At 36.3% G+C, this 19892-nt stretch overlaps 2 protein-coding genes across 3 annotated transcripts in view; one reads left to right on the top strand and one right to left on the bottom strand.

Annotated features, from left to right (window-relative positions):
• Window positions 1–3544: 3544 nt before the first annotated feature.
• ELOC (elongin C) overlaps window positions 3545–19892 on the bottom strand; it is a 16721-nt gene continuing 373 nt past the window's right edge. Inside the window, exons 2-5 of one of the 2 annotated variants that reach the window (XM_026056279.1) lie at window positions 19608–19670; window positions 10874–10931; window positions 8428–8571; window positions 3545–6202 (exon numbers count right to left, since the gene is read on the bottom strand). In XM_026056279.1, coding sequence (XP_025912064.1) covers window positions 6012–6202; window positions 8428–8571; window positions 10874–10877 — 339 coding nt within the window. In that variant the 5' untranslated portion in view covers window positions 10878–10931; window positions 19608–19670 and the 3' untranslated portion in view covers window positions 3545–6011. The remainder of the gene's footprint in view (window positions 6203–8427; window positions 8572–10873; window positions 10932–19607; window positions 19671–19892) is intronic. The other variant, XM_026056280.1, reaches the window with a different exon arrangement.
• The window catches only part of TMEM70 (transmembrane protein 70), a 5827-nt gene continuing 4478 nt past the window's right edge, over window positions 18544–19892 (top strand). The window contains exons 1-2 of the mRNA XM_026056304.1: window positions 18544–18610; window positions 19675–19856. Coding sequence (XP_025912089.1) covers window positions 18544–18610; window positions 19675–19856 — 249 coding nt within the window. The remainder of the gene's footprint in view (window positions 18611–19674; window positions 19857–19892) is intronic.

Genomic DNA, 19892 nt, shown 5'->3' with positions numbered 1-19892 from the left:
ACACATAGCTTTTTACTGTTCTTTTATTTGTGCAGCCTTTTTCTTGTCACACTTACAGTGCCATTTAATCTTTAAAGCAGGCATCTGCCATGTTTTGGACTAAAATAACATTTACTGAGATAACCTCATCCACACTATAAATCCCATTCCTGAGGACAGCAGATGTGTAAAGCAAGGGATAGAATCTGCCCTTCACAAAAACTGTAAGGCATAAATGGATTACTACCTACCCTGTCTTAACTGGACGTATAAGAAACTGAGCTGTGTTACTACGCAGCTGAAATCAGTGACCAGAATCTCTCTATCCCTAGCTTCATTTTGAGCAGAGTTAATTCTCACAGGACTGCCAAAGATATCTTTTATTAATGTTTTCACCTGTTCATTTTCTCATGTGTCATGCAATCACCTAATATATATGTGCAATATTTTTAGCTTCTCTTGTCATTGTTGAAATAGGGAAGCTGGAGAATTATCCTTGTGTTTTATTGTTGTTTTCTCCTTCCCCATGTCTCATATCAATAACCTGGATTGCAGAGTGTGCTTTTTTTTAGTGTTTGTACAGTCTCTAATGCTATAGGGATTCAATCCCTTAAGCACAGTATTAAAACATTTACTTTTGCAATTAACCCTTATCAATCTGTTGCAGGTGTAAAGACAGCCAACACAATAGTTGAAGGTTTATTATTATTATTATTATTTTTATTAAAGAAAGCTTTAATATTTGGCCTATACAATCTGATCCTGCACCAGTCAACCTGTTTTTTGCTGGAGCCTTCAAAGATTGGAATCCTAGGCCCAAATATTTAACTTCAGAGGTAAAATGAATTTCATCTATCTTCATTATTTCAGGAGGTATCTTGCATTGGTCTGATCAAATATACTTTTATGATTTGCATATCTAATACATATAGTGCAAACCATGAGGACTGCAGCTGTACCTCCTACTAAAAATGTTTCTGTAAATATGCATGCGCTTGACCTGAAAATTCACTTTTCTTTGTAGTTTGCATTACCTTAAATTTACAGAAAAAATTAAAAATGCAATAAATGTTCAAAGTGCATTTATTAGATTATCTTCTGATGTGTCTAGCCAGTTTCACAAAGGTCAAATATGTCTCCTTATTTGGGTCCTTATAAATTTATATTCCATTTCTTTCATTATCTGTAAGGTTTTCACAAGCATTACCAAACTATTTTTTTCTCTGCTGTCCCTTTTTTCCTCTGTCATTTTTCTATATACTGAGCTTCTGTATACTGCCTGCTTCTTTACAATTTCTGCCACTATAACACTCAAGCTTGCATTCTTCTGTACGAGTCCACTGTGCTTTTCTAGCTTTACATTTTATCTGCTTCTCACACAGAACTTAACTGTACATTCACATTAATCTCCCTGTGTTACTCCAGTGACATAGCAAGCATACTCTGCAGTGCCAGGAGACCACATATCATGAGCGAGGAGGACCACCACATACCTCCCAGACAAACTGTGCCAACTTCTGCTTCTACTGCTGTTTGCCAGTTTAAAGGAGGGCACTAAACAAAAAATCTCTGAAACAGAGATCTTCTGACAAATACAAACTTGACTCACCTGCAGAAAACAGTCTGCATCTTGCTAGTAAAAGATTTAGAATCAGACCAAGACAATAGATATTGAGATTGCAGATGAAACAAATTGCATACAGAGCTAAAAATGAGAAATGCCTTACATTTCCAAGATGTTGTTGAACTGTTGAGAATTTATTGTCATTTTATTCCTTTGTGCCAATGTAGGTATTTCAGCAATGGTTTATTTTACTGTATCTTACTTAGCTCTGAATGGTAATAGGCATATTATCACTTCCATCCTGGGAATTTCAAAGGAACAAATAGAGGCTAAGGAAAGGTTTCACCTGATGCCTGATCTGCTGCAACTGCAGCATCTGCAGAAAAGGATGATCCTGCTCTCTAATACAGTCGTATGCTTCCATTTCTTCTCCTACAGAGGAGATAAGTTTGCAGCCATGGGGTGATCTGTGGCTTTTGGGAAGGCTAACCTACCAAAATTATTACCTCTCTTTTCTCTGTGCTGCCCTAGTGATGACACTTAAAAAAAACCTTCACAGGCGAATAATAATCACAAAAGCTACTATGTACTCTTTCCTGGCTCTTTCAATCTCATGCAACACATCAAGTTCACAGTATTGGTATGTTCCCACACAATTACCACCTACTAAGCTACCTTTAAAAAGAAATCCAACTCCAATGCAGTTTATTGCTTGTCAAAAAACCTTCAAATTTGAACTTTTCCCATGGAAAAAGCCACCAGACACCTTTTTTGCTAATTGCAAAGCTTTGGTCTTTCTGTCTTTAAAGAGCATCATAATAGTTTCATTTCTAAATCCAGTCCATCTTAAAATAAAATAAAGAGTTGCTCCTGTTTTTCTCTCATTCAGTTGTTGAAATCAGATGAACACCACAGCCTCTACCATTAGTTTCCAACTAAAAAAATCCTGCTATTTCTCCTTAGTACCCACACAGTAATATTGTGCTTTCGTTGACTCCACAGTAGCTGCTGCTTTCTTACAAATAGGATGCCACATTTGAGATTACAAAAAAAAAAAAAAAAAAAAGGTAGAGAGACAACACCTTTATGTTGGGGCACAAAACATGAACTGAAAAGTTACTTTCCTCTCTCATTAAATACAAGTTTTTTGGACCAATTTATTTATCGTATAAGCCAACAGATTTAGGTGTTGGGAAACTCCTTTCAATAGGACAGTAAAAACAAGGAAGGGGAACAAACAGCCCCTGCTGCAGCTTACAACTATGAAGTATGATACATACTGACCAAATGCAGACACAAGCAACTCATTTTTCCATATACTAGCGAGACATTAATAAATGCCTCTTAAAGTGTCCAGCACAGCTGTTGAATACAATGGCCTGACAGATTTTGATGAAACATTCTCCTTTCTTGCAGCTCAAGACCAAAAAGGAATTTCATGTCTTGTAGAACAGAGTTCTCACTTTTTTTTTTTTTTAAATAGACTATTTTATGTTGGAGGCCATCAAAGACTTCTTTGGCAACCTATAATCAAGCTATGAAAAAAGTCATTAACAAGCAAGACTTTCCTCGTCGCTTACTCTTGGCAAAGAATTTGCAACTTTTTATGGCAAAATCACTGGTTCAGTTTAAAATTTGAAGCATCACATACAGGACTAGCTTACTAAATTAAAGGGAGTTCAGTATTATGTGACCCATGAAGTCTTCAAAATATCCTATTCTAGGTTGTTTAGGAGTATTATCCTTTTTCAGTGGTTGGTTGCTTCTTTTATGAGAATTACAAGTACTTAGGAGGATCATGAAGCGATCTGAACACTTCAATTCCATGACACTCTTCAGAACCACACACACAAAAAAAGCATTTTATAAATGCTGTTTTAGCCATCTATACTACCCAAATACCAGTTTTATATTAGCAGTTTGCTCACCAAATAGTAATGAAAACTATGATTCCACATATTAATACCTGCTGTAAAAAGTCACAAATCAACAGAAACACGGTTTTAAAAATTTTCAAATTCGAAATTTATTTAGAACGCAGGGGTTAAGTGTGGTAAGTTTCCAATTGTCTGTTAATAGCACACCCATGTCACTATCAAATAAATTGCACTAATTCCCTCTGCCCAGTTCCCCCTTAGATAGTTGCAGGTTAGTTTTCTTAACAGCCGATGTTTTGCAAATAGTGCATTATAGGACACTACTGCATTTCCTGAGTGTTCAAAGCTACTGTATGATACATTAAGCTGAAGGAAAAACATGAAATTATAATCCAGAAATAAAACAGCTATTTTACCTTACTGCTGAAATATGCAATCATAAAATGCAATGTATTTTAAACACATTTTTGGAATGTTTCCAAAAAAAAAAAACCCCACACAAAACCAGCCCACTCCTTTTTAAATGAAATTAAGCTCAACTTTTTACTTCCATTTCAAACTAAAGTTTTAGACTTCAAGTCGCTAACCTGAAGGCTGTTAAAAGATGGCTAAAGAATTTAAGAGTCTCTCAGTCCAAAATGAAGTTGGGACTAAAATATCCATGTTGATATTCCTTTAACTGTCAGGGTATTTCTAGTGGCTCGAGTAAAAGCAGCATAACAGGGTATTTCTGTTTTGTGGGGTTTTTTTCATCTTTTTAGTGCTCTTGAAGATTAGTTACTAATAGCACTAACCAGAGTGCTTAAACATAGGATTTTGCCTTTTGCCAATAGCCTTGCAATGCGCTTCAGCTTTAACGTGCAAAACCAATCTAGTCACAAACATCTCCACATTAACCACAATAAATTGTGCCAAAGTGTGTGATGTGAATAAATGTCAGCTAATCTACCAGATGTCAGCATCTCTATCAAGCATTGCTCAAGTCCAGAGTAAAAGCTCATTTGTCAGAGCTCAACTCAGCTGTGGGCAGACTGCATAGTCTATGTAAGTTACCAGTTTTTGCCTAACAATCTCCTCATAGGTTTTTGTATTTATGCTGGCAAACAGGTTTAGACAAAATTTTTAACCACCCTCTAAGTTCACCATTATTTAGTTAATACATCAATAAAGAAGTCTCACCACCTGTTAGTGGCATTTTTCATAAGAGAACACAAGCAATTCTTAATATAACAGATCTGAAGTAGTGACAGCTGATGGAAGTGCTAACTACATTGTCCTTGCATCATTTTTCATGATACATTAAGATTTATCATTCTCATTTACAGATGATTTTGGCAGAAGAGTTCTTCAGGCTGTTGCTGAAAAAAAAGCAGTTTGTCCCAGTTCAATTTTTTTTGTTTTATGGAAACCTGTTTTGAACAAGGAATTGATAGTATAGGCAATTACCAGCAGGAACTACCAAGAGATAATGTGTTCCACTCAAGTATTATGTCAGTGGCTTGCCAATCCTTTCCCCCTAAAATACTTGTAAAAACATTGGAAATATCTAAGAAATTTATAAAAAAAGCTCCTTAAACATCTGCTTAATGCCCCTTTCCTTCAAATACAAAAGGGCTCTGCATTTCAGTTTTTTTTCCTGTGGAAGTAAGAGAGGCTACGGAATAGCTAAAGAATAGAATAACAGCTATCTTTCAATGGCTATGTTAGAAAATTTAAATGACTACTACTCTAAAGGTTAAATACAGAGTTTACATAACCAATCACAACAATGGAAAAAAAACCATAGCTGACATAAAATCCATATCAGGTCAAGTGACGGTACATTAAGAATATCCTTATATGTTATACAGAAGATAATATACACAAAGATTGTAACACAGTTATATTTTCCCTTAAAAGCCACTGTCAGTAGGGTCAGACTTACTATACAGACAAGTGGCTTGAGTATTTTTGATTGGTAAAGGGGAAAATTTAGGTTACAAAAGAAAAATGTATCAAGTACACTTTTTCACACGTCTATACTATGATTTTAAATAAAAGCCTTAAACATTCTCCTACATATTCCACTTTCAACCTAAATGGAATATCACTGTCACTATACAAACCCTAGAGAGGGCAGTTCTAATCTAGTTGGTTTAAGTATGCTAAAGGACAGCTATCTTATAAAGGAGATTAAGTTCAGATGTTTAGAAACTGCAACAATAAAAGAAAGTTAGAAACCTTAAACAGCTACTCATATTTAGATATAATTACCTTTTAGAGAGCATTAGCCTAAACTCCAGTATTTTATATGGTCATTGTATTAAAAGAAAGTTTTACCACACCTAAAGGATAAGGCATAGCCATCTACTAATTGGCATATTTGTTTATTTGTCTCAGTTTGTGAAAAGGTCCTTATTTGTGTAAGCAGCAAAACAAATTTCAACTGAATGATTGCTATATGCAAAAGGACTGAAGGCAATTGCCTCTGCAGTGAACTTTACAGTTCTCAACAGCACACACGCAACATGCTATCTGAAAAAAAGTAACTAACTGAACTACTGGTATTAAATACTGAAAAAAGTTTACATTTTTATTATAATTTATTTTATTTAACAATCTAAGAAGTTTGCAGCCATCAGAAGTTCCAGTGCAATTTCAGGTGCAATTGGGAATTCAGGAATCTCCGTAGAGCTGTTAGTATAGCGGACCTTGTAGGTGAAATACATGCATACTTTGGATAGGACATGGGATGGGATTTCTCTAAAATTCACCTCATTTGTTTCATTTTCTGCAAACTGTCCTGTAGGGGGAAAAAAAAAGTTATCAAAACAAAAATCAGCACCTCAATTCACTGCAACATGAAACACTACCACATTGTCTAATACAACACGCTAAATAGACCTGCGCAAGTCCTATGCTGCTGGGTATTAGATTCTTCAGTATAAAACAGGATGTGCCACGATCACAATCCTCAAGAATATTAAGATCCATTTGCATTAGAAAGTGTTGTTCATTTTGGCTGCAGCCTATTAACAATATTCTGAACAATGCACCAGAAATTAAGATTTAATTTTGATCTGTTTGGCTTCGAAAGGTGCTTTAAAACCGTAGCATTCACAGTTCTGAAGCCCACAATAACAATATGTCTACAATAAGAGGTATCAATCCAAATTTTTAGCTGGCTTTCCATGGGAAAAAGAGCTTATATATGTTCCACATTTATGTATGCGCACTTGTCCCTTCTGTTCCTTTTGTGATCCTACTAATTTTGAATTTCTAGGTCAGTTTCAGGCAGATTTGAGAGAGGGTAGAAACCTCAGAAACATATGAGCTTGGTCAGCTCCGTGAAAACAGGCAGGCAGGAGGAAAGGGGAAACCCTAGTTACAATTCTACTAGAAGAAATGTTCAGGATGAGTTTATCCAGGGATTTCATCCAGTATTATCCTCCAGGATAATGAAGAACTGAGAACCGAATTCTTCAATATCCTCTGGAATACTGAAGAATTTATCCAAAAGCTCGAATCTTAAAACACATTTGAAACTAGCCTTCTTTGGTCCCTCTAAGCATGAAATTAAATGCAAGATTATCCTGTAATTAGTCCCACAGCCATCCTACTGTTATCTTTTCCTTTCTCTTCCTCATCTCTCTAGATTGTAAACTCATTAAGCTGAAAGACAAATTCAAAAACTAACACTAACTCAGTATTTATGAGAGACTTAGCAGTGTGTAGTTTCTGCTATCCTTCCAGGAATCCCCTTCATATCAACTACAAAGCAGAGTTATTTACTGACTTTTACACACAGAAATCTGAACATGTATACTCAAGCCAGCCCAGCTTGAATTCTAGTACAGGAACATAGGAAGCAACACAGATATTAGCATACTGGTAATGTTTACTGAAACAGAGAACACTCACACATCAATTAAATATTGATCTATTTAACTAGACAGCAAGAGTACCTTTCCTTGTAAACCCATTTACTTGTTAGTTTTTATACAAAATGTGCTTAACTGCCGACTCCTCTACAGAGTCTAGCCTCTGAGCAGGGTGCTTTGACTTTTATTTCTTCACATTGCCACGGACTGTGGAACAAATTCAGAGCGGGTCTTGTAACTACTCTCCCTCTTACATGTCTAGGTGGTGATATGAACTACATCAGACACAATAGGTCTGCTACGTATTTTCAAGTGCAACCATTACAATGCCATTTAGTGGAACATTAAGCCAAGAATTGTAACTGTTCAGCCTAACAATTACTGAAAATTTTCAAGATATATTAAGAAAATAGATCTCTCCAACAACCTCCTCTCACCAGAATCTGAAAGAGAATATAAGAATGACTGTATGGGGTCAGAACAGAGGTCCACATACCCTACTGCCTGCTACTCAAGTGGCCAAAGGTAAATGTAAAAGATGAGGATCCAGAAGAGGGCGAGCATTTTCTTTTTTCTTAAAAAAAAAAAAAAAAAAAAAAAAAAAAAAACCACACACCACCACCCTCTCCCCATTCTCTTCTCTATCCCTTCAGACTTCCATAATAAGCAGTTCAGACACTTCTTAAGCTAGAGGTGGTTTCAAATATTAAGTAACACTCGATGAGTTTTCCCTCTGTGAATTTATCTACTTTCCCCTCAAACTCAAGCAAGCTTTCAGTATTCACAAGATCCTATGGAAAGGAGTTCCTGAGCTTAATCGCAAGAGTTCAACCATGAAGGGCTACCAGCTCTTGTTTGTTTGAACTTGACAGCTGCAAGCTTCATTTAATGCCCTTAAATTCTCATAATAGGGGAAACGAGTAGTAACATCACCATAATATTGTTAACAGTCCAAAAGCAGACAGAGTGCAATTACATTGCTGGTAGTACACCTCCACAGAGGTGGGTTGTTCCAACAGAAACAGGAAGTAGTTGGGATTGGGAAAAGTTACTACTTACTTCAACTTCCACTCACTGCATGATATAAATTCGAACTGCCCAATAAAGAAAATGAAGGACATGAAGGTATTGAATTTTTTGTACCTACCTGGTCCACTCAACATAGCTTTTATTGTTCCTGATGTTAATGCATGCTCTCTTTTTACAATGAACTCATGGCCATCAGACGATATTAACTTCACATACATAGCATCTGGGCCCTCACACCCACCGTATGTTTTCTCTTCTCCATCTATAATGGAAAACAGATTAATAGTTCCAGAAAACAATGAACATTACTAAGAATACAAGCTGCAGTCTTGTGCACAACTACATTTGCAGACAGAAGATTCCAATACCACCAAAAATAACAGAAGTATTTTGCACATTTGAAAAAGACTTCTTTGAAGAGTACAGCACCTGTTTCAAAGTAGGAATTTTTTAAAAACTCAGTTGATTAACTTTCCTCCTCCCTCATTTCTCCATCACCAAATTTTGACATGATTTCAAGAAAATCTACATTGGGCTCAAATTTTCCTTTAGACAAATTCTCAAGTGGAAAGTATTTTTAAGAGTATGCTACTTCTTCCCTCCATGTTCATGCATGAAACTATCACCATGTTTATCATGGTAATACTTCAACAGTTTACTAAAAGCTATCTAAATACCTATCTAATGTTAAAAAAAAAAACAACAACAAAAAAAACAACAACACAGACTGCAAGGCAAAAAGGCCTTTATGAAGCACAGGTAAGAACAAAAGCAGCCAGAGCAGGGATTCCTGCACTGAAGTGGCATGAAATAGGATTTATTCCTCTTGCACTGCCCAGTCAGACCCAGAACCACACAGGGTTAATGCATCTGTGTCACCCATATTATGTCCTTTGGTGTAAGATAAGGAAAGTACAAGACACTTAAAAAAAAAAAGAAGAAAAAAAAGGAAACTTGGACACTCCTCCCACAGCAGTTTTGACTGTGTTTTTTTCTTTTTTGCTTCTCCCTTTTGTCTCACTATACACCTGCTTTCCACTTTGCTTCTCTATAGACCCTTCCCCCCCCCCTTTTTTTTTTCTTTCATTTATTTTCTCCTACCATCCCACGGTTCACTTTCTGCATTCTAACACTTTCCCCATCTTGCACCTGTCTTAGCTGTTTGGGCAGCAAGCTCACTGCAGTAGGAATTGCTGAATACTGTGTCTGTATACTGCCAAGCATATGATACTGTAGCACTAAGGAGACCGTATCTATTGTTAGTCTTTACACATAGCAGTAAGGAGACCATATCTATAGTTGGCCTTTACACATTCCTGTCAACTCATTTAAGTAAAAAAAGACTGCAGTAATTTTAAAACTTTTTTAGAAGTGTAAACACCCACCCATACACTCCAGTAAATAGACAGTTTCTATCAAATTCAAACTGTATTTTCTACAAGAGTACAGAATTGATATAGTAAGTACTGCTAGAATTCCATTAAAAATGCTTGAGTTTTATATTGCATGTAGACTTTATTTTCAGAAAAGTAATAATCTTGCCAGAAATGTAAAAGTGAAAATCCCCAAAGTTCCTACAGCTTGGAAAAAATATAACAGAAGAGATCTGCATACAATCATGAAATATTGGCAATATATTCATTTTCAGAAGGATATAGAAGTAGGAAAGATAGAACTGATATAGACTGCAAACTTGAAATTTGATTGTTAGTGTTGTTTCTCCATCCGACAAAACAAAGAATAGAAATACTAAGTGCACTGCATTTTATCTAGTGCTATAGCAAATACAACATCCCCCCAATAAATTACGTTGCTTGAAAATTAAAATGGAATTAACATATAGTTATTGCAAATCTTAATAAAGTATTGCCAGTGCCAAGGATGCTAATACATTTAGAAAAAATATAATTAAAACCAGAATCTGTCCAATCTTGTTTTAAATCCATTTCATTAACCAGTCATTTGAATACAGAGATGGATACAACAGTTTTAGATGTTTAAAGTCAACGCACACACACACACAGTAATTCAGAAAGAGTTTGTCCTTATAATGATCTCTTAGTCAGAATTAAACAGGTTGACCTCAGTAAGCAGTTGAAAAATATTTAAGAGCATATAAAGGAATTTTCTAGTCCACTATCTAAGTTTAGTGTTATAGAACCTAAAGACAACCTATTTTAGCATGTACATTTTCAGTGTTATGCACATTAAGTAAAATGAAATTTATTATAAAATAGATGCATTTTGAATAAGCCTTTCAATAAACCAACATTCACTTGAGAAATTCCTCCTAAAAACTATTCAAATTAAAGCTTTCTCTGGTTTATGAATTATTTTTCCACATAATCATTACCTACAATATCAGAAGAAGAGCAAATAAAATGTGTATTGTGGAATGTAGTATTTGCACACTGTAGTAATTCTGTAGTAAATTTGAAGCTACAAGAGAAACAGTGACATGATCAACATTTAGAGTCTTACAATCCACCTCCTCTGCCAATGTAAGAGACTACAAGATGTTTCACATTATAATAAACAAAAAAGTTCTAAGAAAATTAACTTACCCATTCTCTTATAAAAATTTTTATTTCTTTGCAACAGCAGCTTTTGCAATAGGAGCGTCTGAAAAAAACACAAGTGGCAAAGCTTTCAGTCAGTAGTACGATGATTTCTTAAGCCAGTTTCAGTTATTAGCCTTTATATTATTATAAACACTATTAAGGAAAAATATGATAACACACAACATGCAATGTTGATGAATACTTAAACATTAGGTTTTGAAATTTATCTTCACTGTCCAAAGATCCTTACCAGCTCGCCATATTCTGATATTTCTAAACTCTAACTTTTAGCTTACTTTGTAAAGAAACTGTTCCTTTAAGCTCTTTAAAGCCCTTGGCTATAAAGCCAGAGTTATTTCTAGAGCCTTAAGTCATTTATTACTATAGACATGGGTAATGGGTTGGGGTGGGGACGATGGAGGATGACAAGTTTTGCCACAGTAAAATATGTACTGCAAAAGGCACTTAAGAGACCATGCAGCTTATGTAGAGAGGAAAAGAAGTCAGAGACCAGTTTATGATGATGTGACTCGAGGAGTGGTTGATACACCAGATGGTTGTGCTGCCTTTTCAGATGGACTGTGACAGGCTGGAGAAATGGGCAAACGGGAGTCTCACAAAGCTCAAAGAGAAACACAACAGTCCTGCACCTGGGAAAGGACTAACCTCACGCACCAGTACAGCCTGGGGGCCAACTAGCTGGAAAGCAGCTTTTTAGAAAAAGACCTGAGGGTGCTGGTGGACAGCAAGTTGAACATGAGCCAGCAGCGTGCCCTTGCAGTGAAGGAGGCCAGCGCTATCCTGGGCTGCATTAGAAAGAGGATTGGCAGCAGGATGAGGGAGGTGATCCTTCCCCTCAGCACTGGTGAGACACCTGGAGGGCTGTGTTCTGTTCTGGACTCCCCAGTACAAGACACACATAGACATACTGGAGTGAGTCCAGCAAAGGGCCACAAAGACAATTAAGGCACTTGAGCATTCTTCATATGAGGAGAGACTGAGAGAAACAGGATTATTTAGCCTAGAGAAGAGAAGGCTCAGGAGGATCTTATGAATGTGTGTAAGTAACTGATGAGAAGGAATTTAGATGACTGAGCCAGACACTTTACAGTGGTATCCAGCGAAAGGACAAGATGCAATGGGCGTGTACTGAAACACAAGACATTCCATTTAAAGAAAAAACACTTCTCCTGCAAAAGTGGAACACTGGAACAGCTTGATCAGAGAGGTTCCTTGGTGGTATTTAAAGCCCAGTTGGACAAGATCCTAAGCAACCAATCCTAGTTGACCCTGCTTTGAGCAGAGGGGTTGGACTAAATCTCCAGGGTTCCCCTCCCAGTCTCTTCTATTCTGTGATTCTACAGATTTACCATCCAGTCTGTATTAGCTCCCCAGAGTGGACTTAGCATTGTTGCCATTTGTAGCATTCACTTTCAAAGTATATTATTTAATGCAAGAGACGAAGCATGCTAAAGGATGAATATACATATCCGATATGTTCATTACATATATGCACAAGTCTGCCTCTCAGTGAATATATACTCAAGGATTAGAAACATGTTTCATGGAAACCAAGGATGGCACGTAGCAGATTTTGAAGAACCTACCATATCATAGAGTTAAGAGCCCTAATAACTGCAGACAAGCATTTGAGAGAGGCAGCAGTGCTGAACTCAATGGGCTGTCAGTAAAAAAACACTGCTTGCTGATAGATGATGGGCAGCACTATGCTTCCAGTGGAGAACATTTGCCAGCTCCCACTATCTGGCCCTCCAACCTGTCCTTTTCAAAGATTGACAACTCCTGATATAGGTACATAATTATCACCTAGATAATCTATTTTACACATTTAACATAAGCATTCACATGGTAAATTAATTAGGAGTTGCCACAGCTTATAAATTCACAAACAGCTTGCTACATACATACTTCCCCATGTAAATATATCCTAAGAGGTATAGAAATGAAAGCACTTATCTGCAAAACATATCCTGTATGTTCACATACAATATGTATTTCTTCACACTGAAACTGCCCTTCTGTTGTGAAAAAGAAAACTTTGGAACAGAAATTCCATCCACCCAATTACAATCCTAAAATTCCTTTCATGTCAACAGCTACTCTCCAATCATTAACCTAGTACAAATCAATGAAGTACTGTTGCGTTCCAGCAGATTCTGGAGAACACTGCCAGTGATTCTGGTTGCTTTCCTAGCTGACATCCAGGGCTGAGGGCAGCAATGAGACTGTTAAGAATTCTGACAATTCATGCCATTGCTTAGAAAAGCAATGGGCAACAGCAGAGGCATGAACTGGAATTACTCACTACAGAGAAGAACCCCAGTACTTGAGCGTGAGCGAGAGAGAGAAACACAACAGAGACCACTGTTTCCCCCACCTCCCACATTTGTGGTAAAAGCCCAAAATGTAAGCAAGCTGAGGACAGGGCTGAAAGATAAAGTTTTTCCTCCAGCATTTGGAGGAGAAGTTTTACAGATATCGCTGAGCAAAATCAAAGATTCAGCTCTTCAGAAGACACAGCTCTTTTCTCTTGCTGGTAGCTTCACTTTTCAGCTGCAGTTTGGAGCAGGGTATGTTGATTTGTTCTAGCTCCCTTCTTCAGGATGATCCCATGTAAGCAAATATGAAATAGTTTGAATGGTTTTTTTTTTTCAAGCTTTCGCAAGACAACACTTTAAGGACTATTGTTTTATCTCTTGTCATGCATATGTAGTTTGGTTAAGTATGCAGAGTAACTTTGTGTAGAAAAAAGCATCCTCCACCTACATTGTTTTTGTCTTTAAAAATTGTCTCCATCTTACATAAATCTTTTTATAAAATACTTTCCTTTCCCACTTACATAGGGCAACTCTCCGCCTGTACTCTTGCAGGTGAAAAGTTTCTGAACATAAAGCACATTCAAGAATGCCCTTTCAGAGTTAATTTGTGTAAACTGGCATAGAGATACCCTAATATCAAATGTTAAATGCCGCTGCCATTTTCATTAATTCCAGGAACTCCTCCAAGGGAATCACATTCAGCTGCTGCACACTCAGGTGCAGGAACAGTAACAGCACAAGACTGATGTGATCTTTTCTCCTGTTTCAACAGGTTTTGTAAATGGAAATCAAGCATCCTATAGGCGAATACTGGTTGCTCAGAAACTGAAGGGACACCTTACTTTATTACTTCTACTTCACAGAAGAGTATTGCTTGTGCGGCCCTTTTCTCTAGCCACAAACCTCTTCCCTACACTCCAAAAGAGTAGTGAAACAGCTTATTTTCTTCTTAAATAGAAGAAAAGAACAAAAGAACTGATACCATTTTGTGGAGGTAACAGTGGCAAGATAAAATATGCCTCAGTTTTCAATATAAATAGTACCATTGAATATAGGAAGGAATAAAGACAGGCTAGTTAGTGGGAATGAGAATATATTAACACCTTCCAAGGTGAAGGCATAACTTGAAGAGACTAATACATTAAAGTTGGGGAACTGAAATAATTCCTGAACCAAAACCTTAGAGCTGTCAAAAAATTGCAAATCCAACGAGCATTTTAATTAAATCAAATGGAATGTGCTATCATATGATTAGAGAGAAAAAAATACAGCAGTTACACCTAAAGAAAAAACATGCTCAGGTTCAGTGATCTGAATTCAAGTGTATGAAATATAAATGAAAACAGGATAAAAATGCAGAAAAGGTTAGCAGAGTTACAACATGCTAGATGAAACCAATACCTAAAAAATGAACCAGTCATTTTCTTGATAATGGGCAAGGGAGTAAACTAGATGTAATCTGGATTCAGTAAATCATCTGAGGTTAAATAAATGTGATAAGAAGATAATCTTAAAACAAAAAAGAAACTTTCTAAAAGAATGCCATATAACACTGCAAAAAAAAAAAAAAAAAGAAAAAAGGAAGAAACAATGGGGCTGGAAAATAGTAACTAGTGAAGCTCCTCCAAAATTTGTATCAAACTTATTTTTCAACAATGCTGCCAGGAAAAGAAGGCATGTTTAGATGGGACAAATGTGGAAGACAACAAAAGCAGAACAGAGTATCATATAAAGAAGTGAACAATATTGAAAAATGACATACTAGAAGCTAGATGAAATGAAATCATTTGAAATGCAAGAGCCCTACATGTAGGGATTAATGAGTTTCTTTTATGTCATCAGGGCTTGGAAATTTTAGCCATCCTATGGTCAACTATAAACTGATGCAGCTCTGGAAAAAAAAAAAAAAGCAAATGCAAATCAAGGACTTAGGGAAGTATTAATGCTGTTTTACTACATTTGGGTGACAACTTGTCTGGAATACCACATACAATTCTAATTACCTGCCTTCAAGGATAAGAAGTTTAAATTCAAAGAGTTACAGAAAGGAGCTACTGACATGACCAAAGAGCCTGTTGTATGAAAGAAAAATTAAAGTCTTGCTTATTCAGCTTAGCAAAATAAAGCTGGAATGAATATAAACATAACAATTTATTGTAAGGACAAATTTCAAAGAGGAAGAAGTATGCCAACATTATTCCTCAGTTTAAGTCCAACAAACAAACATAAACTAGCAAATAATAAATCAATACTTCTATTCCAGAATCCAAGTTTTGTCTAGAAAGTAAAATAAAACTTTAACATTCTAATGCTAAAAGCAAAAAATGCAAAAAACCTACCTACTTTTAAGAAAAAAACTTAATATATTTCATTGTATGATGCATTTGATGTATAAGCAAGGGACTGAGTTTGGTTTCACTCAATTTCTATTCTGACATAACAAAGAATGTATAATTTCAGAAAAATATAAAAAGAAAATCATGAATAGTATCAGCAAGATAGATTTAATCCTGACAGGATACAGAAAATGGAGAGCATGGAAAGATCATACGGCTCAATATAAAAACAGAAGAGAGAAGGAAAGGAAGAGAACAGGAAAGCTAGGCAAATCGAGAAACCTAGAAAAGCAATAATAACCTGTTAGCATCTCTTGGTTTCTCTCCTGGATCAAGAAGTGTTGAATTATAAAGATTAGCACATACTGCATTAGAAATGGTTATTTTGTGAAAAGCATCTTCTTCCCAGCAACTATACTCAAGTTGACTGAGATAGCATTAACATGATCCCACATAAGCCAAAGCCTATTTTCTTCAGTCAACTATATTATTGGCTTATGAGTTTATATAAAGGTAAGTGGAATAAGCACCCTGAAAAGCTGGTACAAAAACAAACACGCACATTTGATGTTTTTTTCATAGAAAACTGATTTGTTACTCAACATCTTAAAAGAAAAAAAGAATCCACTGAGAAAATAAATTAGAATGGGAATAACAACAGATGAAGGATGAAGAGATCCCTACCACACACAAGTTACCACTGTAAAAGGAGTGGAAAGGAATTCTTTCTGCACAAAAGCCTGCCCTACACACAACTTTTTAAAAGACTGGCAATTAGGTCCTCTTAAGTATTAAATAATAGGTTAGAAACAGGAAACTCAAGTCAAAGAGCATGTCCTCTTACCAGAATTTTTTCTTGGAGCGTATTTTCTAATATTGCAAAACACCTCATTATATTTTCCTTCTCTATAATGAAAACGATGCAGAGGACAACATTTGTCAAGGCAATATGAAGAAAACACCTGGTGAGCTTTATGAAGGTGCCTGGTACCTACCTATATTTTACATACTTTACTACATTTTATAGTTGTTTCTGTCTGACTTCACCAAGATCACACTAAGGCAAGAGAACAATTTAATTTTTTGAACACTAGAACCAGACACATGCAAAGAACCAGTAATTTTTTGTTCAAAATATATTCTCTATTCCCTTTCCCATTCAAGAAGCTTATGAGGCATTATAAATTAGATAGCTCAGCTCTCTGCCTTCACTCTCAAAATGCACATATATTAGGCATTCTTGTTTTCCTGCAATAACTCCATAATAAAAAAAAAGAGAAAATTAAACATTAGCTAAAACTGCATTACTTAAGAGAAAGATTGCACAAAAAGGATATACCACTTTCCATCAAAGAGGGCGAGTACAATAAAATTAAAACCAGTATTTGGCACAGAAAAGAGAACTTTCCAAACTGTCTAAAAAGGAAGCTGCTGTTGCAGAAGACAAAATTTTGGCCAGAAATTAGAGAACTGAAAGTTTTCACAAGTTGCTAGAATATTTACATCTACAACATAAAACATAGCTATGTATCATAAAATGCGATTATTAACCTACACAAGTCAAGTGTTCTTCTTGTAAGCATACTCAAATGTTTTGTTCTCCTTCTCACAACCTTACGAATAAATACTACAGTATAGCAAGTGTACTGTGACTCCTGTCCTGCTTCTCTTGAGCATCGAGTGCAGGAGATAATGAAGCATGTCCATGATGTTCCTACCTTACTCCCCACATTCAGTGCTTGTCTCCCAAGCCTACCCAAATTTTCAGCATGTCATTTCCTTGCATACTTTGTATGTCTATAGACTGGAATATATGTCACTTCAGAGACATGCAATAATTTGACCAGACACATGCAGCCATTGTAAAGATTTCAGAACTCCACTGCTTTAATTAAGCGCAAGCAAGTTAAATCTATAAAAACATTTGCAAGCACTCAGATTCTTTGATCTCACAGAAAGAGTTTTAGACTCTGGTCCAGGGCAACTCAAATGACTTCCAATTCTTTAACTTTGTAGCACACACATGGCTTTTGTACACTTCAGCTTGTGACATTTCTTGTGTCTTCTACATTCATTTTTTTGGAAAATGCGGGGCAAACAACTCAAATGCCTTCACAATTCCTAGGTTAGTTTAAAAGTCAAGTGTGAATTTTTCAGGATGCTGTCTGTATATTAATAAGTGTTCATCAATAAGCAAAGATTATAATGCATTAAAACATTAATCTCCTGTTTAATCCCAGGCAACCAAGCCCTAGTCCTGTTCTAGATGCTGTATACTGATTTGTTTAAGAATATGGCACTTCAATTTAGCATTCATTGCCCAGGACACACTAGAAAACACTGAAAATAAGGATTGTAGTATATTTCGTAAAATCATGAGGGAAACTGGTACAGCATGATTTCCAAATCAGCTTACTTGGTATTCCATAAACACAAATACTAAAGTTTGAACATTCAGGGCAAACTGAACTGTGAGAGAAAGATATACTAAAGGTGAATGCCAGCTAAGACAAACATAAGATGAGTTAGAATACGGTGCATGGAGTATCAAAGATTTCACTTTACTCAAGAATTTCTTTTCTCTAAGGAAACTTATCTTTTCAGTAACTCCTTTATTGTTTTTCTTCCTAACATACAACAAAAGCCTTAATTATAGCCTTTACTAAGCCTTGTATACTTTTTGCCATAGGGGGGGAAAAATGCTAGCATATTCCACTGGATATCCCCTCTCTATCAAAAACTACTGTTTTATAAATTACTCCATAATGAAGATAACTAAATTATGAACTCTAAAACCTTTCCGGATGTAAAAAATTTTGTCAAAAGCCCAACATCAAAACTCCTTTATTTTGATCTGACAACAAGCATACCTTTATGAAAAAAAAAGTTAAGACTTTCTTGTAGCGTATACAGAGAATTGCAAAAACACAGTAAAACATCTGAAGCTAAGTAAGCTCCCAAAAGATATTAAGTTGTCCCCACACAAAGCATAAGCGACATGAGCATGAACACAAAAGYACATATTGGAAAGAAATCTGAAGGTGGGAACAAGACGAAGGAGGAAGGTGCTTGAGAGAATCAGCTGGATCTCCTCACTGCATTGTAAGACAGTGACCAACATTAAGTTTTCATATGAAATCTGCGTGAAGTTTCAGGAAACCAGCTACATCTGTTCATCACCTATTCTAGCACAAAGAAGCTCAAATAACTCTTAGCTGATATAGGAAGAAAAAAAAGTGCTAAAAGTGCTGAAAGTTTCTAAAGCATATATGTCCTGAAGCTCCCATCGATGTTAACGCTACATAACACTGACATAAACACCAAAGGATCTTGTTGGGGATAATTTTATTTACATAACTTAAGCCTGTTAGAAGGCTGATCTCAAGATATAATGTGTAAGACGTGCAAAAAGGGTAGCTGTTGTACTACAGAGAATTAACACTCCCCCCCTTCTAAACACTCTGGTTATCAAAAAATATTTCTCTACCAACATTATTGTTTTTTTCTTAGTATTCTAACAAGAAAAAAAATTGAGTACAGGAAGAAATATTCAGAAATGTAGGTACAAAGTGGTGCTTAAACAAACAGGTGAGACACCTTTAGGATATGCGTATTTTTCTGTTTTCCTTCCAAACTGAACTTCTGCAAGTGATCCACTGCAAACTCAAGTAAACAAAAGGCCTACAACTTTCTAAGTTTCTCTGCAGTACAAGGCTTATCTCAGAATTTGCAGTATTAAAAATCTCTAGCACAGTTCAAAGTAAGAGAAATACCTGTAGATAGTACTACACATGGTAAAATAAAATCAGGCCTCAGAGGAAACTGCTAGCATCACACCCTTTCCTTTTCATACGTATATCTCAAGACATCAATCATTTACCAATACCTATGTTCATTTATATTAAAGTAAAATCACTCTGTGAGGAACAAATCGTACCGAAAAGCTTGTTTTTTTTTTTTCCTAACTACACACAAAACAGCGTACCACCCCTTTCCATCAACCTTGTTTTGCTTATATTATTTGACTATTACTGCTAAAGCACTTTAACTAGCACTTCTCACCTTGGTATAACAACCCCAGGGGGTGCATCCTAAATTCTTTCGGCCTTAGTTTTTCCCCTCTCTCTAGGGCCAGGCGTGGGAAGAGGGTGGACGTCATTTGTGGTGGAAAAAGTTCAAGAGCGATATTTAATTAAAACACCGTTCTGGAAAGCCCCTTTCCCGGCGGCGCGTGGATTCCAAGAAGACTGTTTTAGTCGCGCCCCAAAGGAGGGGAACGCGCCTCTCCCCCTCCCTCCGCTCCCCGTCCCGGTGCGGGCACCCAGCCTGGCACCGCATCCCCCCTCC

Source organism: Apteryx rowi, unplaced genomic scaffold (genome assembly GCF_003343035.1).
Source record: "Apteryx rowi isolate R43461 unplaced genomic scaffold, aptRow1 scaffold_130, whole genome shotgun sequence".
NCBI classification, from domain to species: Eukaryota; Metazoa; Chordata; class Aves; order Apterygiformes; family Apterygidae; genus Apteryx; species Apteryx rowi.
This window is presented reverse-complemented; position numbering and strand designations above follow the sequence as displayed.